This window comes from Netta rufina, assembly GCF_964035555.1.
Source record: "Netta rufina genome assembly, chromosome: 7".
NCBI lineage: Eukaryota > Metazoa > Chordata > Aves > Anseriformes > Anatidae > Netta > Netta rufina.
This window is the reverse complement of record NC_140130.1, coordinates 34,654,432-34,681,667: the sequence shown is the minus strand read 5'-3', so window position 1 is coordinate 34,681,667 and position 27,236 is coordinate 34,654,432. Positions and strand designations below refer to the sequence as shown.

The window sequence follows — 27,236 nt, the reverse complement described above, 5'->3', positions numbered from 1 at the left end:
AACATGTGGGCATTATATGTATTTTGGTGGTACACCAAGGATTAGATAATCTGTATTTGGTTATTCTCCCAGACAGTCGGTAATGATAATTTGAATGAGGAAGATTTTAAAAAATGCATCTGGCAACTCTGTGGGCGTGTTGTTGTTTCTTTTTTTTTTTTTGAAAAAAACAATATAAAATAAGTTTCTGGCGGCACCAGGAATAATTAGGAAACCAATAAATAATCGCTGAGCTCGAACACATGCAGATGACTTTCCAGAGGAAGCAGCCAGGGCTGCGTGTGCAGCAGAAAATGGGGAAACCTTGGCTCGGGGTGGGGTGTGTAGGGAGAGGGGGGGGATCCCGAGGGGAGGTAACTTGGGGGGGTGCTCGGCGCTGGGGGCGGCGGGCGCTAGGACCCGGCGGGGGCGGCCTCATTTGTTCCGTGGCTGCAACGGTCAGCGCATCCCGCCTGCCAAAAAGGGGGGAAAAAACCCAAAAAACACACACACACGACTCTCTGAAAGAAAAAAAAAAAAAAAAAAAAAGCCGAGCAACTTTTTTTTTTTTTTTTTTTTCCTCCCCCCCTAAGAAAGCGGAGCCCCGCGGCAGCCCGTGCGGCAGGAGCAGGAGGGGTTTGGGAGTTAACTGCATGCAGGAAATCTCTCACATCCTGAGTCCCGGCTCGCTCCTCGCCGTAACTGTATATTATGGTGCTGCTCTCCAGCCCCAGCTGATGAAAGTTTGTCTCCCTCAGTCCGGGCTAAGATGTCAAAGCGGCTCCGTGCGGGGCAGCGGCGCTTCCCTCCTCCGCGCCCCCCAGCCCAGCTCGCCGTGCTGCTGCTCAGCCTCGGCTGGCTCCTCGTAGCATCACCCAGAGCCCAAGGTAAGTTACCGAGAGCTGGACGTGCACACCGAGAGCTTTGGAAACCTCGAAACCCTTTCCTCAGCCCACGCTCCATGTTACGGGGACACCGGCAGCCGCCCGGACAACGTGAGCTGCACCGGGGGGGCTCTCCGCACCCCTCCGCACCCCTCCCGAGCCCTCCTCGCTTTGCTGTCCCCCTCTTTTCCCTCCCCTAGAGGCCTCCCTGCCCCTTGGGGGCCCGTCCTGGGATCCCCCCTCCCGGTCCCGGAGCGGTCAGAGCCCCGCAAGCAGCCCCTGGCTGGGTGCAGGGTGCGGGGTGCAGGGTGCGGGGTGCGGGGTGCGGGGGCTCCTTTGGGGTCTGGAGCCTGTTTGCAGCCGGTGCGAGCTGCCCTGCCGGAGAAAAGTTTGCTCGCAGCCCCGCTCATTCAAAGGGAGCGCAGGCAGGCAGCACTGGCTGCGTTTGGAGCATTGGTTTGCAGCCCGGTGATCCCCTCTCACAGCCGAGAAAGAGCGACTTGGCTCTGCACAGCAGCTCCGGGGCTCATTCGGGAATCGCTGGAGCCCCGAGCCCTGTCCTCTCCCTGTAGCCACAGCTGACAATGCATATCTCATGCGAGAGAGGGAGGGAGATCCTCTCGTATAAATATCTTTCACAGCGCTGAAGAGCACGCAGATCTCTGCGTGTTCCTGCAAACTCGTCTTGGGACTTTTTTTCACTGCAACGTTAAACTTTGTACATGTTTGTTGGTCTCCAAATGTATGCACGGAGACTTTCTCTGGGACTTTGGCTCTGGGCTTGCTAGGAGAGAGGCAGAGGTGTGCTTGGCCACACGTCAGCCAGAGCACTGACATCCTAGGACAGGCAGAGCAAGCTGATGCATTAACCTGGGATTTACATGAATGGATTAACGGGACTTGAAACTTTTGCCTCTGTGAGGGATCCTAACTTCTGTCCTTCAACAGTTGTATTTCTTTGCTTACACCAAGTCAGTGTATTGGGGAGAAAGGCTGCAGAAAGTCTCAGGTAGATGAAGAGCCATCAGTCTATGGTGCCTCTGTGGCTGTCCCTGCTGTGTGGGCAGGGGGTGGCTTTGGGTGGGCTGATCATTGATGTCCTGACCTGGCCATGGGAGCTGCTGTGGTCAGACCAGCCCCTCCATGCGATGGAAGCACGCTAGGATGGGGTACGCCTGGCTACCTGCCTGGGAAGGTTTGGGATGCGGGGCTCCAAGAAATGAAGAAATGAACATACCCCAAAGTAATGACCTTCTAATAAAATTAAAGGCACGCTGTGGGTGGCTGAGATCTGACACTGAGATGAGAAATGGTGAGCGGCGGTGGAAACCCCAACGGCTGTATTTTGGGATTCCCTAAGAGCCAAGCTGAGTCTCTAAGGTCACATTTGTGCTGATGAATTAAGCTCTCTGAAGTGTACATCAGTTTCCCGTCCTGATGCTAGGTGTCAAGCAGCAGTGGTGCTCACTGACCCTTGCAGCTCAGTCGGATTTTCCGGTTGCTTTGCTACATCCCTCCTGCTCCTTTCCGTTACATGTCCATAACTTGCTCTTTTGGATCTGTAGCCAGTGTGCTCAGCAAGTAGCTTCTTTTTTTTTTTTTTTTTCTTTTTTTCTTTTTTTTTCCTGGGGAAGTAAAGAACAGCTTGAGCCTTGCCAGAGCGTGTGTGTGCTGCTTTCTTGGTCGCAGAGGTGCTGAAAGTTACAGCCGCACACTGCTAGACCCAGCGGAGCTGCCCGGTGATGAAAAGCCCTCTTAGCTGTGCTGGCACACATCTCCTCCGGGTGCTTTGAAGCCCTGCGACTTCTACCTCAGCTGGCTCCACCGCCGTGGCTGCTCCGGGCCTGGTGTCCATGATTTGCGGTGCCGCCAGGGCATCCTGACTGTTGCAGCAACGCACGCCTAGAGATTAAGACAGAAATTTTAATTGTGATACGCCTTGAAAATCATTTTTGAGATGCGGTTGTTTGAAAAGGCAAGAGGCACACATAACATGACAGCTCTCATATTAAACAGAAATTACCAGGTTACGAGCTAGACAAGTAAAAGTAGCCTCGCCTCTCGCTTTCAGAGTGAGTTTCCTTTCCAATTTTTATGGTTTCACAATTGCATTTTCCAGTTGCCAAAATCTCCAGCTCTTGGCTGCTGCCCGAAAGGACCCCATGGATGACATGGAAAACTGACTGAAGTACCGGCCTCAACAAGATAGGAAAGCTGGTTTTGCTTTGTTATCCTAGTGGGGAATAACGTCTGGAAGGTTAAGATCTAGTCTTATAGGTTTTGACAAATGCCTAAAATTCAATGTCTGTGTAAGTTTTTTGCAGAGTCAAGGCCTTTGTGTATCTATCTACAGGGCAGACAACGAGGTGATGGTGTGTAAAGGCAAAGTCCGTATTAGTGTGTGTGGGGAACCTCGTAAATCTCTTTTAGATATTAGGTGTTAGCTGCAAGAACAGCAGAAAAAAAAATAAAAAGAAAACCCTAAAACTGCAGTCCAAAATTCTTCACCTTCAGTTAAAATAGCTTTTCTGCCAGGTTTTATTTTTGCTACTGGTTGCAACTGCCTTGGCTGTAATGGAAATAAATTACAGGAGGAGATAACATTCCTTGTATCGTGCTTTAACACTGATCTCTCCAACGTGCCTCCTGTTTTCAAACTCATTTTCAAACACTGTCTTCTTTCAAACTGTTGGACCTTATGTGGCAGATATTTATGGTCTGTGTATACTCACCTTCTCGTCTGACGATTATTCCTATCAGCTCCCCTGCAGATAGCCTGGCACAAGCTCTCTGCATCCACAGGGCTCCACAGATCCCAGCCAAAATACACCAGCTGAGGACATTATGCCTGCTTTTCCAACCATTTTCACATCATTAACTCTCAAGTTCGCTGGTGAGCAGCTGGTGGCTTCTCATCTCTTGCTTTCCTTGAGATTTTTGGGAAGGGCACATCCAGCCACAAAGAGCATCCTCAGCCTAATGGCTGATGGGCTGCGTTTCAGCTGCTTTTCACCTTGCTCATGGCACAGGAGCTGCATCTCCAACCACATGTGAGCAACCACAGCAGCCCAGGCCTCTGTTTATCTGCTGCTTCCACTGTCAGCTGCCGCCGATGCTGTTGATCACGAAATTCTGTTTTAAAAAGGCTGAATTCACATAAGGGCTTATTTGGTCTGCCACCAGCCTCGTTCAGACCTCACATATCCTAATCCTGACAGATTTATCACTGGCGGTCTCTATGTTTTTAACATGTCTCATATTGCCAGTGCAATTTGTCCAAGGACTCCAGCTGGGCTTCACTTTGTCGGCGAGCTGGCGGACAGCAGCAGCAGTGGGGCACAAGGACAGGGTACTCGCACCAGCTGAGCCTGGCATCTGAGGATGTGCCTGGGGGAGGATGAAGGGCTGGGTGCTGCCTCGACTCTGTACCCACTCAGATTTTGCTCTTCATGTTGCATGCACTTGCGTCTCATTTAGCCTTTCAGATTATTCCCAGGAAAAAATGTGTCATCTCCAACATTTTACAGTACCAAAAGTCTAAGTCCCACCTGCAGGGGCTTCTCTTCCACCCTGCTGAGTGACCAGGGCAAATCTATGACAAACTGATTAAAAAAGGCATGGCATGAGTAAATCTGTTAAAGGGTTGCAGTTGGTTCTTTCTAGGACAGCACAACAAAAAATCTGTTTTCCTTCTGGTGAACACCAGAGTGAAATGCTTCAAGTGCCCAATGCAACAAGGTTGGGCATCTTTAAATGTCCCTTTCAACCCAAACTGTTCTATGAACTGTATTCAGTCCTTGTCTTTTTGATAAAAGGGTCACATAATACCCAAGGAAAGGTGCTGTTTTCTCAGTAGACTTCAGACTCAAGAGGAGGTCTTAAGACATTTAGATATTGAACTTAGCGATATGGTTTAGTGGAGGACTTGTTAGTGTTAGGTCAGAGTTGGACTCGATGATCTTGAGGTCTCTTCCAACCTAGACAATTCTGTGATTCTGTGATTCTTTGTTTTGTTTATTACCCGCTGTGATTTGGATGCTCAGCTAGACGGACGGTGCCTATCTGTCTGGTAATGCTATTCACTTTGACCAGTCCTACAATGCATTGTCATTATCTCAAAATAACACTTTTATGCCTTTTTTTTTTTGGTATATTTTTTTCTCATCTGCATTTTTAAGTTTGTGATTGTCTTTTATAATGAAGAAACTTACTACTGGGGGATTCATGTATTACTGAGCCTACTGCTAAAATTATCAAGAAAAATGGTGTCTAAGGTATGATGTTAAACTGCAGAGTTACCCTAATGTCTATGAAGTCCCACTGGGGTGTAGGCAGTGCTACAACGCCACTGCAAAAAGAACTTGAGGTGCATGGAAAGCTCGTGTTAGTGGAAGAAGCCAAATGGTATTTGCTGAAATGAATGAATGTTCTCAGCATTAGCTGTTTAGTGTCACATAAGAGTTGGAGAATACATTGATACTGAGTGTGGTGTTGTCATCGGTGTTTCAGAAAGTGACTTGATCATCTGCATCATCTAATCAGAAAAGTTTACTCCTCTGTTAAATCACTTCATGTTGTTTAATTAACTTTTTTATACCACATATAAATGGTGCTCTCCTCCATGATTTGCAACTAGGATGAGAGATATTGGGTTGGATCAGGGGTAGAGGTTGTCCATCCACTAAGTCACAGTGATGAAACCATCATTTGGATGAACATATCCTTTCTCATCCAAAATATATGAGCTAATAAGGCGAGAAGTGGAATGTTTCATGGCCTGTTATGCATGCTGGATAATACACAGCAAGGCGTAAAAAGCTGGATGCAGAATTTGGCACAAAAGGATCTTTAGCTAGTTTATTCTGAGATATTTGTCAAGACAAACAGTGTCAGTGCTTACAAATCTAGTCTAATGGTATATGTCAGATGCATTAACTGAAAAACATTTTTCTGACAGTGGTGAAAGTTTGCTGTTTTCTTGCTTCTATTTAATGTTTTCTAATTCTGAAAACAGCTGATCAAGCAAGAGAAATAAACTTCATGTGTGACTTCTTACCTTTGAAAGAACATATCAGAATATAAACATCACCAAATCCAAGTGTTTATGGGATTTTGTTTTGATATAGTGATGTAAAAAAAAAAAAAAATCAAAAAAAAAAATCAAAAAATCTGGACTTTGTCATAATGCTACACTAAATGAGGCGAGCATATGGGCCTGGCCACACGTGGAGCTGGGCATCACCACTGTCCTTACTCAGCAGTGCTGTCTGTACACGTGCTGCAGATCTTCTGTTACTTCCATGATTAGAAGATGTGAGGAGGAGAGCAATTCTAGACTATTTAATTTGCATTCCTTCTCTGCCACTGAGAACACTGTTATGACAGCTATAGCTGGGAATGAAATTTGGCCCCTGCAGCTTCTCGGGAAGGATATAGCATCTCGTTTGGACTCATGTTCTTTTGTGAACTGGAGGTCATAAAACTGTATTCAGGCTAAAAACTGCTTGTGCCTTTTGACACAGACTTTAAAACATGAGATAAACATTTCAAGTGAAATTGTATTTATGGGTTCATGTATTGCCTCTTCAAAAAGGAAAATTTATCCCACAGAAGAGATACTTTGGGTAAAGATGTGTGTTTGAGGGGAAATGCAGTGTCATTGCAGAACTCTTTACCCTTTGGAAAGAAGGAGCTTGTCTATTTTGCATTACACAAAATAATAATATATTTAAAGACTAGTTTGTGAGTCTGATCTTTAGTTGTGATAATTTTCCTCACCTCCATGGATGTGGCTCCTTTGTACAAATTGGTGTTAACACAACTTTCTGTGCTATTCATTTGGAGTCTGCCTGAAGGGATCCGAGGATGCATAGGTCCGATGAACAAAGTCCTATTGGTGACATGGGAAGATATCCTGGATATCTTTCCCACCCTGAGGAAAGAGTAAGAATAAATAATCGTTACTCCTGTCACAGAATCACAGAATCATGTAGGTTGGAAGAGACCTCCAAGATCAGCTAGTCCAACCTCTGACCTAATGTTAACACGTCCTCCACTAAACCATATCACTAAGCTCTACATCTAAATGTCTTTTAAAGACCTCCAGGGATGGTGACTCCACCACTTCCCTGGGCAGCCCATTCCAATGCCTCACAACCCTTTCAGTAAAGAAGTTCTTCCTAATATCCAACCTAAACCTCCTCTGGCGCAACTTTAGCCCATTCCCCTGACTTTCTGTCTCATCTCATGAAGAACTTGTGAAAGTTGAGAGTTATGGGCCAATGCAGTGCATATGTTCTTGTAAGGTTGCACACATAAACCTGAACAGGTTAGGTGGCTTCAAGAACATCAAGTAACCCTGAGTTTTCATGGCTCTTCCTGTTTTTTGGAAGATGAATGACAAAATTTGGTGGTAACTTGTGTCAGCATGGGCACACCTAACTGTTCATTGTCCCCACTGTATAATACAGGTGGCAGGTATTCCCCTCACAAACAAAAACTCATGATGGATATTAACTCCTCAGCTCATTAGCTCATTTGCTAGGATTGGGAAAGAACCACAAATGGTTTCCCATGAACATTCACCTAAATTAATACTGAAATTTGCTTCAGCTGGGTATGCTCTGCTTTCACTGTGATTTCCCAGAGAACATCTGAATGAATGATTTGTGTGCATGTGACGAGGACAATTCAAACTCCCACTCAATAATTTTATTCACTGGTGATTGTATATTGTATACAGGATAGAATGTCCCTCAATACAGTTACACTAAGGATTCCTTGTATTCAGTGAGGGAGGCTATTAAATCATGGGGGGGGGGGGAAAGAAAAGAAAAAAAAAAAAAAAAGATTGTCCGGTACCTTTTAAAAGACTGAGAGGAAATTGTATTTGGGGGAGTAATTTTGAACTGAATTCAGTGGAAAGTAGCATTTCTCTGGAGGGGAGCAGCTGGAGAGGAATGTTGGATCTAGGTTTTCTTGTTATTATGTGCACTCATCACTGAAAAGTGAATGCGTTCACTTTCTCTGCTTTTTTTTCTTTGACATTGGAGCTCTGTGCTGTGGTTGTGTCTGTTCTTGTAAAGCACACGTTATTATTTCTCCACCCAAATAAGTGTTTTTGTTAGGTGCTGTGTCTCTAATGCTGAAGTGTGTGAGGCTGAATTTATAATCTGAATGAGAATCTCTGAGACTGGGATCCTCCATTGGGAGGGAACAGCAGTTTAGGAAGAAGCAGATGCGCCCAGTAGCACCTGTGCTGGGTGGATGCTGGGCTGATGCTGAGTTAAGATAGGACGTCCTTCATTATGGCATCCTGGAAATACCTGTGTGAAAGGTAGTGTGCAACCCTCGATACTTTTTTACCTCTTCTTTGTTCCTTCCTGTTTGTTTTCATGAAACAGAATGGCCAGGGCCTTTTATATGGTGTGCATCAGGACTTGGAAACAAAGAAAGCTTAAGATAAGGTTTCCAGTAAGAGGACAAAAGTTCTCCAAAGCCGTCATGTTTCTTCTTTTTTAAAGCTGCTTTGGGTTTGAATATTGCATTTATAATTTGCCCTCTCCTGTAGAAATCAAGCACTCAGCTCTTCCCCAGGGGAACCTCGGGGTAACCACCCATCACCAGGTGTGCCCTCCAGTTCAGTGCTGCTCTGGTTTTAATTTCCCAAATTTCAAAATGTTCTCTTCTAGAAAACAAAAAAAAAAGAAAGAAAAAAAAAAAAGCAGCTCTGTCTTTGGACTGGTCCTGAATAGCAATTCCTCAGTCACACACAACAGCATCGCAAATGAGGCTGGGCAGCTGTTTCCTAAATATAGTATACGTCTATATCCTATACCCGGTAATAAAGCTTGGTTTTCACCATCTGAAATGTCCTGCAGCCTCCCTGCCCCCTCCTGCAGTCGGTGGCAAATGTTCTCCCAACTCCACTTGTCACATTTTGTTCTGGAGAACAGGGAGGATATTGAGATATACTGGCTTCTTTCCTTGAGTGCATTTCAATATGTATTTTGTATAATGAGAGCCCAAATCCTTCTCACATTACTTATGCTTTAATCACACTGTGCTCTCCCAAGATTGCTTTAATCGCATTTGCATCAGCAGGGGTACCTCTGTATGATGAGCAATATTTCATCTGCAAACAGAGGAGAAGCCCGATCCCAGGCGCATGACAGGGAAGGAACTGGCTGTCCTGGCTTTGTTACAGCACAGCTCGCCAGCGGAGAGTGGTGCAGCATCCTAATTTGAGGGGTAGATATTCAAGAATCAGGGAGAACAAAAGCTATTTTTAAGGTTTTCTTGAGGATCTGTCAAGTGTGATAGTTCCCTTTTAATTTTCGAGCAAATGGCTTTTTGACATGTGTTAACTCCAAAGAAGTGCAATGCTGCCGAGTGCAGCAGACATCATTTTGTAGTTTAGCCATGACATTACTGTATATGAGAACTGAAAAGTTATATAGATATTACACCAATATATAAACCATGTGTGTTAGAAAGACAAGTTCAGTTTTGAAATATTTGACTTAGCTATGCTTTTCACTTTCAATCTGTGCCAAACATGTGCTTGAATGACTGATGGAGTCATATGGTTCCCTGAATAAAGCACTTTATTGTGCACAGACTTAGAGCCTTCCAACAGTTGTATTACAGAAGCTTGAAGATTAAGATGATCCAACTGCTTAGGGGGTATGTTTCACAATGAACATTTTCTTTTTCTTTTTCTTTTTTTTTTCTTTTTTTCTTTTCCCCGTCTCTATTTTTCGCCTTGAAATGTGTCACTGGTTTGTCCAGCTGGCCGCGCAGTGACACTGACCACAGCAGCCCTTGCTGGTGAAGAACAGCGAGTTACCTTCAATTTGCAGCTTTCACTCCCGTGTCCACGTTGAAATGCTGCACACGTGATTTCGCCAGAGTTTATGGGATGTCGGGGGGGGGGGGGTGGGAGGGCTGGTTCCTGTTGCAGATTATTTCCTCTGCAGAACTGGATTTAGGAAGGGAATAACTCCTGCAAGAACAAGTGATGACAGGAGACAGTCCTTAGAATTATAAAACTGAAATATTAAAAAGCGTGTTTTTCAGGCTGTTTAGTTAAAGGGAATCAGTGTCTCAAACTCCGATTTCTCATCTGAGCAGTCAGTTCTTGTGAAGCTGCTTAGTGTGAAAGATCAAGTGGACACGCTGCAAAATCACACCCAGATTAGCTCGAAGTTGACAAACGTGTCAAGCTGGAGAGAGGATCCTTTTTCATTAGACACAGGAAGAACAGAAAATTAAACTCAGAAATGTGTGGAGTCATCTTGCTGTTCTCTGTGCTCAGGTTCAGCAAAGACCTGTGCTGACTTTTGATGTTCTAAAAATCTGGTACATGAGACGTAATTTTGCAATGTGAAGAAAAGAAAAGATTCATGCCCAAGAAGATCCATGGAATGTTTTTTTTTGAAAGTTACTCGTGCTTAAATGACTGAGGTCTTGGGTGTAGGAAGGGGGAAGGAGTGAGAGCAGGAAAACATTGTGTACCATTAGCTGGCTTTTTTTAAGAATTATTTTTCAAGGCAGGCCATGAAAGAACTGATTTAACTAGATTTTGTGGGGAGAATCAATGTATTGCTCAGATGTGCTAAGGTTAGTTTAAAAGGTAATTTATGGTTCAGAACTAATAAAAACTTTACTGCAAGAGATAAGATTTTTATTTTATGCACAGTCAAACCTTGCTCAGTCTTTTGTGCTCACACACAGACGAGGGCAGGGTCTGGCACACTGTGTACTCTTTTAAAGCCAAGTAAGTGCTGTTAGCAGGGTAATGTGAAGAAATCAGGCTAGTGGGGCTTCTCATTTATTTATTTTATTTATGTATTTATTTATTTATTTTTGAGGATGGCTGTACTTCCTGTTGGTGCTTAGTGTAAAATTTGAGGACAGACAGTTGGCTTTAAGGCAAATTACTTCTTATTGTATCCTATGCAAATTACAGGGTGTGTTGGGTCTGTCTGGGATGGAGTCACCTTTCCCTGCAGCACCCTGCTTTCTTTAAACACTTTAACCACTGTGCACTGGAATTCTTAGATTGTTTTATTTTGCAGCATTTAAATATTTATTATTACATAGTAATATAATCTGTCTTATTGTTACATTCATCAGTGACAATTTGTTATTATTCCTATCTCAAAGAGAGTGCCATTCTTGAAGATGGCATCAGCAAAACTTGTGATCTGTGCCTGGCTAATGTATGGCTTGGGTAATGTTTTTGCTTTTGCTGGAAGATGTAGTGAAATAGAGAACAGGAAGCACACCCCCCAAACCCTGGATAGATAGTTGAGATTAATTTAATTTATTTGTTGTTGTTGTTGTTGTTGTAATATAGTCTGATTCCTAATACTAATAATGTGCATTTAAAGCATTTTTTTTCTCGATTCAGGAGAGCTGAATGTATATTTGCTCAGAAACTTTATATTCCAATCTAATTTTATGTATGGCCACTTTATACTCTTGCCATTTATAAATACATCATCAGTGGTGATGTAAACACCATGAAGCTAAAGGACAACCATGGGCCCTGTCATCTGTGCTTTTCTAGATTGCGCAATTAATTATTTTAGTTATCCTTTTGCAATTCAGTCTTTCTACTTCCCTGATTGCCCTGGCAGCCTTTCCAATCTACCAGTTCCAGGCTGAATTCATCTTTTGTGAACACAGGTGATAAGAAATGCCCACACTATTCCAGAGGTGCTTGTACTGGTATATACTGGTCTGATATTCACTGGACACACCTCTTCTGATGCATTGTTCCAGAGCTGTATTTGCTTCATACGATATCAGTGCTGGATGGCTCATATACTGAATATCATGTACAGGTCCTTCTTGTTTCATTTGTCAACACTTTGCCCAGGCCTTCAAGTTACTGATTCTTTTGTGTTATTCCTGCCCTTTTCTGTGCAGTTGCCATCTCCTAACTTGGAGCATTAGGTGTGAGGAGGATGCTTGTGGACATTGAGTAAAGGTTGCTGATGGAAATACTAAGACTGATCTTAATGCATCGTCTTCATGAACCTGGTAGAAACCTTCCTTTGCTGGGCTGGTTGTCGAGTTGTACTTGGTGGGTAATCCCTACACCTTGTCCAATTTCACTCCTTTCTTAATTTTCCTATGTTAATACTCATTTGGAAGGGCAAATGCTTGGTCTTCTGTTCTCAGTGTGTGAGCTTGGTAATTATGGATTAAATAATTGTATTTTGAGTCTGGAGGTGATAACAGGGCTGTCCCAAATAAGACATGCAAGACTGATTGCCAGTGGTTGGGCAGGTGCTGGAGGCAGCCATAGTTCCAGCCCTTCCTCCATAGCCAGAAATGCCCCATCTAAATCATGGGTCCCACTGGCAGTGAGCTAAGCTGAGGAAGATGGAGAAAACGAGGGAAATGGATGAAGAATGCCATTTCTGTCTTCCATGATATTGCCAAAGCCTGTGATACAGAGCAATACCATTAGTTGCTCTCCGTTTGCTGAAAGATTGCTCAAATCTATTGCTCTTTTCTATCCTGAGATTATTCCGGTGATTAGCTGCTTTGTTGCAGAGAAAAAGTAGATAGGCTGCAACTTCCAACTCTAAGCCCATTTGTAATATGGAAGGCAACACGAGGATAATTTAATTTAGCTTTTTTATTTTCCTTTATCTTGGCTGGTGGCAGTGCGCAGTGCATGGGGGGCTGCAGTTGGGGCCGTGGCCGGGCATCCTGCGGCACTGGGGAGTGGGTGATGACTGTGATGGGTGCAGGAGCTGCAGGAAGGCAGCACAGAGCCATGGGTTGGCTTTATGGTAAAGCTGTAGGTTAAGAGATGGGTGGTGTGCACCAGCTGCCCCCCATTTGGCTGCTTTTTGTCATGCCATGCCATGCACAGGCAGCATGAGCAGGGATGCGTGCTCCGGGCAGGCAGCTCTCTCCTTCCCCTCCAGCCCATCTCATCCAGAGCCACTCGGTCTGGGGAGCGCTCGCCTCTTTGTTTATCATAGGGATGAATAAATTGTGCTGCCTGACTAAAAGCGTATTAATTTTAAGTAAATGGGAATCTGAAGTGTGTCTGGGCTTCTTCAGGAGGCAGTGGCTGTTAAACAGAGATGTCACATCACATGCGTAGAGTTTATTTTGCACAGAGCTTGGGGGAACTGAAATACAAAGAGAAAGATGACAACTATTCTTAACTACTTGGCCAACAAGTCCTTGCATGATATTGTGAAACAAAAAAAGTTGTAGAAGTACATTGCAGATGAAAAATGTGTAAGCAACACAAAAGTCACTGACAGATAACATCTACTCATCTTGCTATTTGTACAAAGTGTCTTTTATATTCCTAAAAAAAAAAAAAAAAAAAAAAAGAATAAAGGGCTCTACACCAGCTTGTGGGTTGCTCGTGGATCAAAAACATTACCTTCAGTGCAGGCTGAAAATAGAAAACAGATAGACCCGACTGTGAAGTTTTCCATGTGAACAAGTGGGAGACGAGCTTGCACCAGGAGGAACGAGGCAGAATTTCACTGAAATGGAAAATAAGTAGGTGAGGAAGAAGGTGCATGTGACACAAAAGATGGGAAGCCTGGGTCCAATAAAAGCCTCTAATAATGCAGATGGTCTGATTTTCTTCCCCTCTCATGACACGTTACTGAAATTTGAATTCTCTGATTTCCCTTATTACACTATTTATATTGCTGCAATACCAAGAGTCCTGGTAGAGAAGAAGCCTTCTTATTAAAGTAATGCAAACAACTCTAATGGCTGCAGCTTCAAAGAAATCTTAATGAAAATGGGTAAAAGAAACAAAGAGTGGCAGAGAGGAATTACCAGCACATCCACATGTAAAGAACCGTGACACTGGGACCTCATGTGAAGTGACCAAGGAGATTGAAACCCTCTTTAGGCATGGACCTCCATCCCATCCTCCTTTCCATCCCATCACACCCTTCTCCTGGAAGCTCTCTGGGAGGGCTGCCCTGACACTCTAACAGGTGGCCCATAACCAGCAGAGGACTAGAAGTGTTTTGCTCATCCAGGAACTGATGTAGTGTCCCTCTCTGGGACAAATTTGGTGTTTCACACTTCGGCTGAGGCAAGGACCATGTGTGCCAAGGGCACTGCTTCAACTCTCCAGGGCTGCCAGCAGCCATCCCACCTTCCTACCGAATCTGAAGTCCAAACCACAGCTCAGATTAGGGGCTGTTCTGTGACTGCACGCCAGTTTCTCCCATTTTTTTTTCAAGGCTTCAAATTCAACTTCTATGACTATTTAATTTTTAGCCTGTCTCTATTAATTCTGTTGGGTTTTGTTTGTTTGTTTCCTTTTCCTGACTTTGAGTCTTTCTCTACCTAAGTCTCATGACTGTGTCCTATTGTTCTGCTGGTCTGGTGGCCCGTTAGATGCTGTCATCTTTCCCATCTCAGATAGATATGTGGGAGTCATTCATCATCAGCTGTGATCCCCTGTTTTTTTCAAGGCATTCTTTGAAACTTTGCAATCAGACTTCAGAATCCTACATAAAGGATTTACTTTGTTTTTTTATCTTCCTCCTGTTTTTATATTGAAAAACTGATCTAAAGTTTGCCTGTCTGTTATACAGATTGCTCGATTTTGTAGTCTTTCCGAAATATGCATAGCATGTTAATGTAATGACCTTAAATTAAAAACGAAAAAAATAAAAAATCACTACTTCATTTACAAAAGAAACTGTAACTTGTCCTTACACTGAGGACATCTGGGAGTTGAGCAAATGCATAACGTTGGGCATATGCTTAAGGGCTTTTCAGAAGGAGGCCACACCAGTCAGACGCAGTGCATTCTCTGCCTTTGCAGGAAGCTGTGATTTTTATCACACGCAATAATTTAAATAAAAACATTCAGATAAGCAGCAAAATGTTTGGCTGAAGGAAAGCATCTAGACAGAAACTGATCTCATATTTTCTAAAGGCTACAGCTTCAGAAGAGTTTGCGAGCCCTAAAGCTTGTCTGTTCTGCTTCCCCCGAATAAATTATCTTTCCCAATAAAGATATTACTGCTGCCTATAAACCTGTCTTGATGTCTGTCTCCAGACTATCAACACTTCTACACAATATGCATTTTCCAGTGTGCCCATAAATAAGCATGTGTATAAGATTAAATTTGCTCATTGTAACCTTGCTTCTTTATGCACCACAAGCATCACTTTGTCATGTAAGTGATCCCGAATAATAGAAATAGGAGGGGCAATATTGAGCTGCACTTTGTGTAGATAAGATTCCCTTTTCATGTGATATTTTCATCACAGTGGCACTTTCTGGACCATGCTGTATAAGAAGGGAGTAACACATCTGTGCACAAACACTGGTCTCTCCCTTTTCCCTTTTTCTTTTGTTTTGAGCAACATAGGGATATTATCGCTTTGCAGAATTAAGAGGAAAGGCAACTTGCACATAGGGGAGTACAAGAAAGACTTTGATGCCTCCTGGTATCTGGCAGCATCTCCACTGTAAGGCTGTGGAAGTGATGCAGACAGCGTGTCTGTGGGAGGAGAAATATGCTCACAGGGGTTCTTAATACTTAGAGTGCACTGAGCTTTCAGAGTGCAAATCCTGTAAAATAATACAAGGACCTGAGTCATTCAATTCATATAGTTGAGACTGCTCTAGTGAGCCAAGAAGAGGAAAAGAAATCAGGGACAGAGCCAAACTTTTCTCATTTCTCTGCGATATGCTTCATAAATTTCTCTTCTGTGAGGGGAGCTTCGTGTCTCATCATCAGAATAAAGAGCAGTGAGGTTTCGTGCAGTCTCAATAGTTATTAATTAAACCCTCCAGGGCAGGTGAGGAGGTATCCCATACACCTACACAGGGGTGAGCCCAGTTGTCTGCAGGGTTTGGAACATCACTTCATTTTTAGAGCACCTGTGAAGGCTCAGCTCTTATCTTCATGGGGTCTGAGTGCTCCAGAGGGCTCGGCATGTTGGTTGGTGTGGCAAACCCCGCCACCATTTTGACTTTCCCATGGCTCCTGGAAACCATCCGTGTTTTCTCTTCTAGATTCATCCTCAGTACCATTTCCAGGTCTTGTACTAGAGGTTTTGGTTTTATTTTGTTTGTTTGTTTGGCTGGTTGGTTGTTTTTTAGGACTCTGCTCTGAGAGGCACAATACCATTAGTATGTTTAGTGAGAGGAGAAATGGTTGATAAATGTTGCATGCAAATAGCTTTTTGACGTTGTAGTATGAATTGAAGTAATTTGACTGTGTGGGAGTAGAGCATTATTTCAGTGAGAGGTTATATTCTCTTCCAGACTTTTTTCTTTTTTTTTCCACTAATATGAGTGTGCTTCCTTGATGTTATTGGATTCTCGATATTTCATGACCTCCTGGCATGTCCATACAGAAATGCTGAGGCCACTAAGACAAGTAAAATTCAGTCTTTTGTTGTACTCAGTTCAGACTTGTTCAAATGGAGTGCAACCACGTATTTCCATGTTTAGCAGAGTAAGATGGTGTGTTAAAAAGTGTTTAATACCTAGGATTAAGTCTGGTAAATCTATCATGAAAGCTTGGAGCTTTCAGGAACCTGAAGCAGGCAGGGTTGTTATATCTGTGCTGTGACTCAGACTCACAAAACCTGTGGACCCACTGCAGAAATGGGAAGGACATAAGGGTTAGTCTGGGATCATTATTTGTTCTTTGGAGCACACGTTTTGCAATGACAGGGTTCATTCATCCTAGGGGAATTAGGTCTCCAGGTGCACCCCATGGACACTGCCCTCCTTTCTGACATTGCTGCTTTGGATTGGAGCCAGTGTGACTGAACCTGGGAAGAGAGATGGGGAGAAGAGACCCAGGAGAAGGGACTGAGGGAGTGGAATGAATAATGAATGAATTTCTTACCTTAATTATTGGAAAATAGACCTGATAAAGTCTTATCTCATTTAAATCCCTGCAGCTTGCTCACTCTTAATGATGACACTGAAATGACAGCCACATAACACATTCCCCCTTGTTGTCATCTTCAATGAAAATAAATAAATAAATAAATCATTGATGTCATTATTAACATAACACTTCAAATGGCTGGTGCCAATACCTGTCCACAGTTTTGACTCAAATATTGAGACCCAACTCCTGGTCATTGCATCCTGGTATCTCTGCTCCTCACCTTGTCCTGTGTTTGTGTGGTGCTGAGCACCATAGTTTCAGAATGGGACTCTTAAGAGCAATAAAAAATAACTTAATAAAAAGAGGTGAGAATAATATATGAAAATGCCTGCATAAATAATAGCAACTTTTGCATATGTCAAGGTATATAGAACAAGAATTACCTATATAGTTTTAAAACTGATTTTCAGATGCTGCACGGAATTGTTTGCTGTTCCATCATCAGCTGCTCACTGTCTCTTCTGTGTGGTATTTGAGTTGCTGATATAGAAATGCAACCTCTGATCAAAATGGAAACCACCAACACACACCTCTTCCTGAACCCCAGATCTCTTACAAAGTTGCATAGGTTTGGGCAATGGTTGTGTGAGCCCACAATGTTTTAATGTCTAATGCTTCTTCTGAATTATTTCCTTTTAAAGTATGCTGCCAGGTCCCTTAAATGACAAGGTTCACATTGTCAGATACTGCTCCCTGCTAACCACAAAGTGCTTCCCCCTGTTCCAGGTGAGACTGTGGAAAGCAAATTGGAGTCCTCAAAACAGCTGATGCCAAAGGACCCACCAAAAGATTATGAGATAACATCTCCCGTCCTTTTGAATGGAGAAAAGTGGAGACCAGCAAACAACATTTATTCAAAGGTTAGTCTCTGTTTTGCCTGTTATTTTATTCTGAGGTGTATAACAACTAGAAGGCTTTGGGGGAAATTAATGTGCTTACTTCATCATAGCTATTACAAGCATATTTTTTATATTTTACTAGAGGATCTGCAGTCAACAATTTTTACTTTCCTAACATAACAAAATGAAGGAGGTATTTGAAATTAATATTTGTTGTTGTTGTTGTTTGTTTTTGTACTGTAAAATGGCATTCTTATTTCAGATTGCAGAAATGGAAGGAAAATCATATTTTTAATGAATTTAACATACATTGCTTGAGATTTTATAATACAACAACAAAGCAGCCACCAAAATGAGGGAGAATAATTTACCAGTGATTTTGACTGAACAGAGATTGTTTCCCCATCTTGACAGACCCTGATAAGCTTTCCTCCTTCTTTTCCTCAGCCATTGGCTGGTGATACTGGTGGCTGTTTTTAGGAGAAAAGGCCTGCTTTCTGTCTCCAGAGCCTCCTCTTCAAGTTTGGAAGACAAGTCATTGTTTCTTTTATTATCACTGAGGATGTCATAGGAATCTCTTACCCAACCTTTCCAAACAAGCTTTTTAGGCCCGTTGTTGTTCTGGCTTCATTTATACATATATTTTCTAGTAAGTGTGAGGAGAGAAAAGTTAAATTTTCAAGCAGTCAAAATGCTAACTAAAAAAAAAAAAAAAACGTACCATCATAGAAACCATGAAAACAGCCTGAAGAGCCCATTAGAAGCAACTTTATAGCATCAGGAAAACGTTTCACAGAGAAATCCTCTTGGCTACTGCCACTGTCTGAGGGACACAGCTTTGAGTTGTGTGGCTGACAGACAGAAGTAGGTGTGAAAAGACATTTCAGACAATGGGTCTGACTTTCAAAAACTGTTTTCTGGGTGAAAATTTTGCTTCCTTATTCTTTTTCACCCTTCTAAATGGGAGAGAAAGGCCAGTCCCTGGTTTGAATATCTGCAGTGATGAAAGGGATATCATTGTGGATATATAATAGCTTATCTTAGAGAGATAACACAGATGGCTTGGTCCTAGATGTATGTGCAACTCTATTTTTAGATCATTTAATTAGAAACAGGCATTCTCCTTACAAAGTTCGTCTAGCTACTCGCTGTAGCTTTCTGAAAGACTTACAACAGAGTATCTTTATGTGAGTAATGATAATATGATTTATATCATTAATTTGTTTCCCAGAATTGCTTTGAGTTTAAGATGAACATTAGAAAAGATTTGTGGTTTGGTAGAAAGATCCACGTGCTGTATCAGCACTTTTTTTTCTTTGAATACTTCTTTTCCATGGAAACTGTTATAAATTAAATGCATAGAAGTGCAGATCAGGCTGTGGGAAGAACAACAGCATTAAACTGGTAGTGAAGAGTAATGAATAGCTTGTCACATAAATATTGATCAAAAGCATAAAAGCTAAATACTGTTGAATTCAATGGTTAAGTAGGACCTATTGTTCTTCAGCTCATTTCAAAGTGTTCCCCTATTTTATTTTAATTTTAATGCAGTAAAAATAAAAAGTACAAAGTACTTGTAACCAGGGGAATGGTATTGCAATAGAATATATAGTAAAATAAATAATGTAGTGATTATAAAAATGCCAAAGTGTTAAAGTTATTTGTGTATAGATAATTGCCTTGCAATGAAAGCCCTATTCTCCAATCCTCTGGTCGTAAATACTCTTGCTTAACAATTAGAAACCATGCTAGTCATTTAGTGTAGCATACACTTTCTTTGTGATCTTAAGGATAAAAACATCCTTTTATTTACATCAGGAGTCACTGCAATATCTGTTGGGATATCTCATTCACAGTGCGTCGTGAATTGTTATTAAGCTAATGACTTTCTTCTTGAGGGCCTTCTATGCAGTACACTGTGCAGAACAGAAGCAAAAAAAAAAAACATGTTTCTGCTGACACTAGTCCCACTGACTAGTCACACAAACACAGTCTTGTTCACTAGCAAGATTAAAATTTAGTTTATTAAAGGAAAAGGGGGAAAAAAGTTACTTATCTGTAACCTAGTTTTATTTTAATACACTTAGTATATACTTTTTCAAGGACATCTAATCATACATAATGATATAGGTACTATCTAAACATGATGGTTAAAATTAATGGCAGGAAAAATCCAATTTTAAAATCAGACATGTAATCAAATTATATTTAAAGAATTTGGGTTTTCCTAAGTATAAATGCAGTGCTTTGTTTCAAGAGAGAACCTATCATTTGTTGGGCAGACTGCTTTTTTTTCTTTTTTCTTTTTGTTCCCCTCAGCCCTCTCAAACTGTAATTACAAGAAGCCAAGATCAGGATTTTAGTGTGGTACTATTAGTTCAGAAGTGCTATCTTTTTCTTTCCAGTTTGAAAAGAAGTGTATGTTCATGCAAACACTTCGTATAGTGATACACATTTAAAAAAAAATATGTATAATTAATAGAATGTACTAGGGAAATACATACATGTTTATGCAACTGTACAACTCTGTTCATGTAGTTGATGGTTGCTAACTCTTTTGGCATCCTTTGATGGAGTCAGAAGATTTAGATAATTTTCAGTTGGACTATTCGAATGGTGCCCAGTGACATTCTTTTGTTAACTAGATATAATGTTCTGTTGCTAATTCTGAACATGTTGCTAAAATTAGTGGCTACTATTTGGAGTATCCAGTTGTTGCTAGTCAGGACTACTGATGAGTAACTATTTGTGGGTGTGTGACTGCACAATCAGGACCCTGAAATGTTGTGCAAGGTCGCTGTGTGCTTTCAAACAATAGCTGTCCATATTCTATGCAGATGTGATTTCCGTCTTCTCTGAAACTTTGTGTGCATTATAAAAGGTGTTGATAGATCATTATACTAAATGCCTAGTTCCAGTTCCCTTCCCATTTCTCTCTTTCATCTGTTCATAGTTCTGTGCTCGCTGTCAATTCTTTTCACAGTGCTTGGTCTAAACCCAAAAGGGTTGGGTTCTGGTTTTCTTATTTATTTCTAAGGTTTGAACAATTTCTTTTTCATTTTTATATTATTTGAGTGCAGAAAAAAAAAAAAAAAAAAAGAAAAAAAACCTCTTTTCCCCACTTGTTCCCGGCTGAATATTTTTCTTCAAACTTGGCTCAAGACTTAAAAATCAAGCCAAGTTTGATGAGAGTTGGGTAAGTGATGTTTTAGTACACAGAACACTTTAGGGAAGATTTTTAGAGGACCATCTGTTTGGCTTCAGCTTTTATCCTCACACCCTGTTAGGGACACACACTGGTTAATGTGTGCCAGATCCCACCATCACAGGAGCTGTAGGTCAGGTGATAGTGCTCACTTTAGACCACAGCTTGAAGCACATTCCTTCTCTTTGAGACACAAGAGCTAGGTGGGAAGTATTTTACATGGGCATTAAGGGCTTTTTGGTTTCACTTCTACACTTTAAAGGTTATAACTGTGGGAAATGGTGTCTGCCCAGTATCTGAGACCTTCCAGGGCAGATATGAAATCGTAATGCTGAGAGGCATTCCAGGGTGGCATTGCCTGGAGCTGATATTTGTTCTCCTGGAGCAACATCTTGTTGTGGAACTTGGCACTCTCTCCTCTAACCAGGGCTACATCCAGATCTTAAAATGCAGGAAGTTTCTGGGAAATTGAAGGCATTTTGTGCATTCATGAAACAATTGATTATACAGGTAAATGTAGAGTGTTGAGGTCATACTAAATTAGCACAGATCTTTTCTCCTCAGTTTCGTGTCATCTGTCACTCAAGTGTAGTTTTTTTCTCTGGTGGTGGCCATGCAGCATCAGTAATGTCCTTGCTGGCACCTGCAAGGACTGAAATATGATCACAATGTTGATTCTTGCAGGATTTAGTCCTCTGAAGTTTCCAAAAGCTTACAAGCAAGTTAGGTGCAACTCTCCTTACTGGATGATGCTTTGCATCTTTCAGTGCTTATGCACATACTTCTGTAATTCTGATCTTTGTGTCTCTCTGAGTGCAATATTAGACTGCTCCATACACACATGTATGCTCCAATCAGGCTATGATTACAATTCAGAAAGATCATTTTGAATGCAGCTGAAGCTGGGCAGGTATTGAAGGACCCATAGCCATGCAGCATGCAGCTGAGTGTGGTTTCTGAAAAGCCCCGTATGAAGCTAGAGAGCCCTGAAATCCTTTAGGTTGCTTTGAGTTTGCAATTTGTCCGTCCAGGTTGCTTTCAAATAGTGCAGAGAAATATTTTTTTAGTATTAAATTTGGTCACATATTGGGGACAACGAGCACATTTTGGTCTGCAGCTTCTTAAAAATGATTAGCAACGAGACACTATATGCACATGATGTACCTGTCAATGGATTAGACTCCTAGTCTGCTTGTGTCATAGTGAGTCTCACCTGTCTCTTTTTAAAGTACTATCACTGATCTCAATTAAGAAAGGGTATATTGGAAAAGCAACTTCTCCCCAAGCTTGCAGTCAGACCTCTTATTGGGCAGTGGCTTTCCACACAGCAGCACCTTCTGGTCTGTTGCTACTGGGGTTAGAGACAAGCAAGAGAAGAAGATGCCAGTGACGGGCAAAGGATGGGGACAGCTGCCGAGGGTTTCCTGTTGAAGAACAGCTGCATTCAACGCTCACAACTTTTAAATCCAAATATATCAGAAATTCATTTTACCATGGGGAGAAAGGGCAGGGAAAAATGGGTTCAGGGAAGGCTAAAACTGCTTCGCCAAGCCAAAGATTTCAAGGCCAGATTCTGAGCTAGTGTGACTCAGTTTTCTTCCTTTGGCTGGGCTGATTTAAATCAGGTTTGTGGATTGAAACTTTAAAGAGTTTTCAAAAATGGAGATAAGGAAGATGAAAAGACAGAAAATTCCTTTTCTTGTAGTAACATTATATTCTTTCTTGGTGTTATGTTACACTTTGAATCTAAACTCTAGCAATGAAATTCAAAGCTAAAGATGAAGGCCATCTATAAATATATAGTTAGACCATAATTCTTCTAGTTTTTAACTGTACAGTTGTCACAGCCCAAAAGATTCTGCATGTAAAGTGGCAGAATATTACCATTTCTTACTGCTTAGTATGCATTGCATCCCATTGAGCTCGCAGAGAAGCGGCTTTTCTGCCTGCCTCATTCGTGAAGCATCGTGTTACGGATTGTGTTCATAAACAAACATCAGAAGTTTGATCATTGATATGTCATTTTGGATGCTGATTACTTGAATCTTGACGTGAAATTCTTTGCTGTCTGTAAAAGCATCATCTCCTTGGACAGTTGTTAGTTATCTTTATGGTTCTCTGGGTTTATCAGATGTATCAGAGGTTACACTGATTCTTTTCACTTATTTTTTTTTTTTCCATGACTTCCCTATAAGGTCCTAATCCAACACCTGCTGAACAAAGGTTTTACCACCAATGAAACAAAAAAGTTATTGGAAGGAACAAGAAGAAACTTTAAATGTGTTAAAAATTCACAGCAATAATTCTGGAGATTTGAGAATTTATCAATCTGCGAAACAGCAATGATCCTGTTTGATCCCATCCTTTGCTCTTCCCTTGCTGCATTTCTCTTGCAAACTAGCAGACCAGGCACAGTCTGCCATCATCCAGTCCATCATCTTGAGTTATGTGTGCACTCTCCTTCCAGTGCTCTTATGAAGTTTCTGGTGCAACCAGTGGAAAGATCCCAGTTTAACAGGATCTCCAAGCTGGTTGACATTTCCCCTCTTTTCTGCACCTCGCCATCTTCTTGCGTGACTCCAACTCAGGGTTTGATGCAAGGAGTACAGCTGAGAGGCCCTCTATGTCAGATCATTAATTTAGAGCACAGCCTTTTCAAGAGCAAACCCATTCAAGTTTATTTCATAACTGGCATAGCCTTCGTGCAAGTGATAATTGTTTATATTCCCTCCAACAGAGCCTCCTGCTGTTCTTTTTCATTTGAAATAATTACCAAAGTTTAGACTTCCAGACAATTGTATTAAGGGGAATCATACAGCGCTGCTTAAACAAGTCTTTGAAGGCTGAGAGGACAGCTTTCATAGCTCTTTTACATAGTTGTTTTACATATCTTAAGAGAGAGAGGCATAAACAGAATTTATAGTCCTCTCCATATTTTTATGACTCATGAGTATCAAATATAAGAGGCAGAGCTGTGCATGCTGCTATGGCTGTGTCATCAGCTGGGAATGCAGCTTGGCATGGACAGCCTCAGTGGTGTGAGAAACTGCACTAAACCTTGATAAAGTTCTCTGGGAGATCTGCTTATTGAGCCTTTAATTAGTAACCTGTTAGTCATTAATTTAATAGCCCGGTAAACAATCTGTTATTTCTTTTGCTTGTTATTATACCTAGAGCCCTGCCTTGTAGGGCCACTGTGAGAACTAATTAATTAGAAAAATATATGCTCTATTATTTAATAACAGTCCTGCACTTGTTTAATTCAGGAATAGCGTGATTTTTATTTATTTATTTATTTATTGTGGAAGCTACTGGGAAGGAAATGCCCAGGTCCTCCCAACCCTGAAGCTGCTTTCACATCGCAGCCACAGGAAAGCCAGCCTGAGATGGGGTCAAAAAGTTGTTCAGTGGCTCTTCTGCCACACAGGTCTGGTGTGGGGTGCATGGGGAAAAGGGGCTGTGTCACCTCCTCTGTTCTCACTGAATTTCTACGACTGTGCTAGTAGGGTTGGACCACTTTACTGGGTGAGAAAAAGCAGCTTCAAGCTGTCCCCACCACCTCGTCTCATGCAAGAAAGGGTCTTCACAAAAACATCTTCTCAGTCAGTGCCTCACCTATGTTCAACCAATTGATTAATCTTATCATTTCTTTTAGGAAATTAACACAAAACAAAACGCTGGGAGGTGCACCCTGGTTCTAGGTACTTGCTGGATCCTACACAGCAGCTACAGGGTTGATGAATTCCTGGAGCTGGGACCACCAATAAAAAGTTTGTGTTGGTGATTGAGTAGGGGAAATTATTTTCTCTGTCTGCACTGAATCAGTGCCCTGGTTTCAACGAGATACACTAGTGTTCATTTCCTGCCTGAAACACTTGGGCATACTGGGAAGTGTTAAGCAATTGGGATTCATCCCAGAAAATGGTCCATTTCATTTTTAGCTTAAGTGATACAGTGTGTTAAGTTTGTAAAGTTCTGTGGGATAGTTCAAGCACAATATAAATAGCAGATAGTATTGAGAGAGATTGTTGCTTCAATAAAGAGAAAACCTAGAGCTTTATATAAACCTTCCGCCAGCTTCCCCCACACATACCCCAGCCCCCTTAGCATTTTGGAGCCCTCAGTAGGGTGAATTTCCCTTTCATGAGGTTGTATCACGCTGAGCTGTTGGGAGGAATTTTGTCATACTTGGCCAGTGAAGATCGCCAGTGATATAATAGTCTTGGGCAAGCTCTGTCTCCCCGTACCACCCGGGCTCCCTCTGCCAGCAATTGTATACGATGGGGCTCTGCAGAAGTGCTTTGCTGTGCTCACTGACTTTGACCCACCAGCTATGAGGTAGTGTCTCAGATCTGGGCTTGAGGAATCTGCTCATATGTTCCTCTGTAAGGTGATGGGGCTGAAGTGATGTTCTTAAATGTGAGTTTTCAGCCTCTTATTAAAAAAAAAAAAAAAAGGCAACAACAGACAGATCATACATTCCCTAAGAAAACAGAAAAACAATTTTGATCTTAATGATCCAGTTAATGATAGTAGCCCTTTAAAGTGGTATTGAAATCGAAAATAAAGTTCTTGCAATTATGCGGCATTATACCGATTTTGTAAAGTGCTTGCACTGAGGCATTTTCATATTGAATTAATTTAGCTTATACTTGGCTATTTCACATCTCTTGCAACAGATCTTCTGAGCGTAAGGTATGAATTTCAGTGTTGGATTAAAATAATGCTTTACTTTCCAGCCCTGAACATGTGATCATTCTTTTACAGGAAAAAGGAGAATCTCCCTTGTTCTTAATTCTTATTGAGATTGCCTTGGGTCAAGTTGAAAACAGTGTAGTCCCTACAGCAGGCTCTCTCCTGCCATACATCCTCCTGATAAGAGTCCTTTTCATGATAGCAGCAGGACTAGAGACATTTCCAAGGACTAAAATCCTCTGAGCAGGGGATGACCATGACCAAGAGCCATTGACATATTCTATGATGAAGACCCTAATCTCAGGAAGCAATAGTAAATTAAATTGTACTCAGTGTATGCATATTTTAGGGATGAAGGGGTAAATTTAGCTGGTAGATCTACCAAGTCCCATTATCCCATTAACCCTGATGGTTTTGTTGTTGAATTATAATTCTATTTGAATGTAATTAAATTGAACCCCAGATGATCTACCTCTTATATACGGATATTTCTCGTTCCTCAGAATTCTAACAGAAACTCATAGTGGTACTATGCTGATAAGAAAAATAAAATTGATAATAAGCCTTTTTAAAATGTAATAGTAATATCTTGACAATAAAAAGGATTTCAAAGTGTTGCTATTTTTCTACAAATAAAATGACTGCTAAAAAACCTGCCAATTATTTTTGAAACGCTCATATAGATGAGGTAAAAATAATCCATACCCCTTGGATATGGTAGCAGAAATTTTGCATTCAATTCCTGTCTTGAGGAAATTGTGTGTCCCTTTTGTGCAATTTTTTTCCTCAAGGACACAGTTTTCAAGTATTATTGAGCTTTCGAAGCTTAATTTAACAAAGTGATTGCAATTTACGGCATTGTAGACACAGTGGAGTGATGAAGCCTAATGAGATAGGAGACAAAATGCTTTTGGTGATAGTTGTGTAATGCATTTCCATGTGTACGATGCATGTGCAGTGCTGCCAGAGTCTGCAGGCATTTTACTGCAGGCATTGAACTCATCCATATCCTGCAAGGATGTGCTTGTGTTATTTCTGGTCAGTGTTATGCAAAGTCTGCTAGTGATACTGGTTGCAATGGAGTATGTTTTCCCACACCAATACAGCATCTAGATATTTATGGTCACTTAGGCGGGGGTGTCGAGTCTGCAGAGAGGTCTCGTTGCCGCTCATTGTCCATGGCGAACCAAAATACATCAAGCTCCATTTAAATCTGCAGCTCTGCCTTTGAGATTGCCCTTTCATCCTCTGCCCCAAATCCCGGGATGCTTATTTGTTGTTTCCTCTGAAGTTTGAATCATGCTCAGGAAATGAAGTGCTCGTAGGTCCTACCCTCATTCCTTTGCCCTTACTGTGTCTTCTGCCTTAGGATCAGCTTTATTTTCCTTCTTCTGAATGAACTTGTTCCCTCTTCTCTTTGGCCATCTCCCTCCACCAGGAGCTGCTGGGTGGTTCCTTGGCAGTGTTTTTCTCTTTGTTCTCCTTTGTTTTTCTCCTTCCCATTGACCGCAACCTTTGTGACAGGCTTCAGAGTCCTGCACTAAACTGGTCTTATTTGGGAGAACCTGCCAAGCCCTTCCTGGCCAGTAATTGCCATCTGGAGTGCTTTGCCTCGTGAGGTGGCAGTAGTTCACATCATGTTTCAAAAGTGAAGCCAGTATATAATTTTAATATTCGGGAGAAATATATTCATAACCTGAGT

At 41.8% G+C, this 27,236-nt stretch overlaps 1 protein-coding gene across 2 annotated transcripts in view; it reads left to right on the top strand.

Moving 5' to 3' along the window:
• Positions 1–748: 748 nt before the first annotated feature.
• ADAM12 (ADAM metallopeptidase domain 12) overlaps positions 749–27,236 on the top strand; it is a gene marked incomplete at its 5' end in the record, with an annotated part of 180,886 nt that continues 154,398 nt past the window's right edge. For both annotated transcript variants that reach the window (XM_084289704.1, XM_084289703.1), the window contains 2 exons: positions 749–866; positions 17,522–17,655. In XM_084289704.1, the coding sequence (XP_084145830.1) occupies positions 749–866; positions 17,522–17,655 (252 nt within the window). The remainder of the gene's footprint in view (positions 867–17,521; positions 17,656–27,236) is intronic.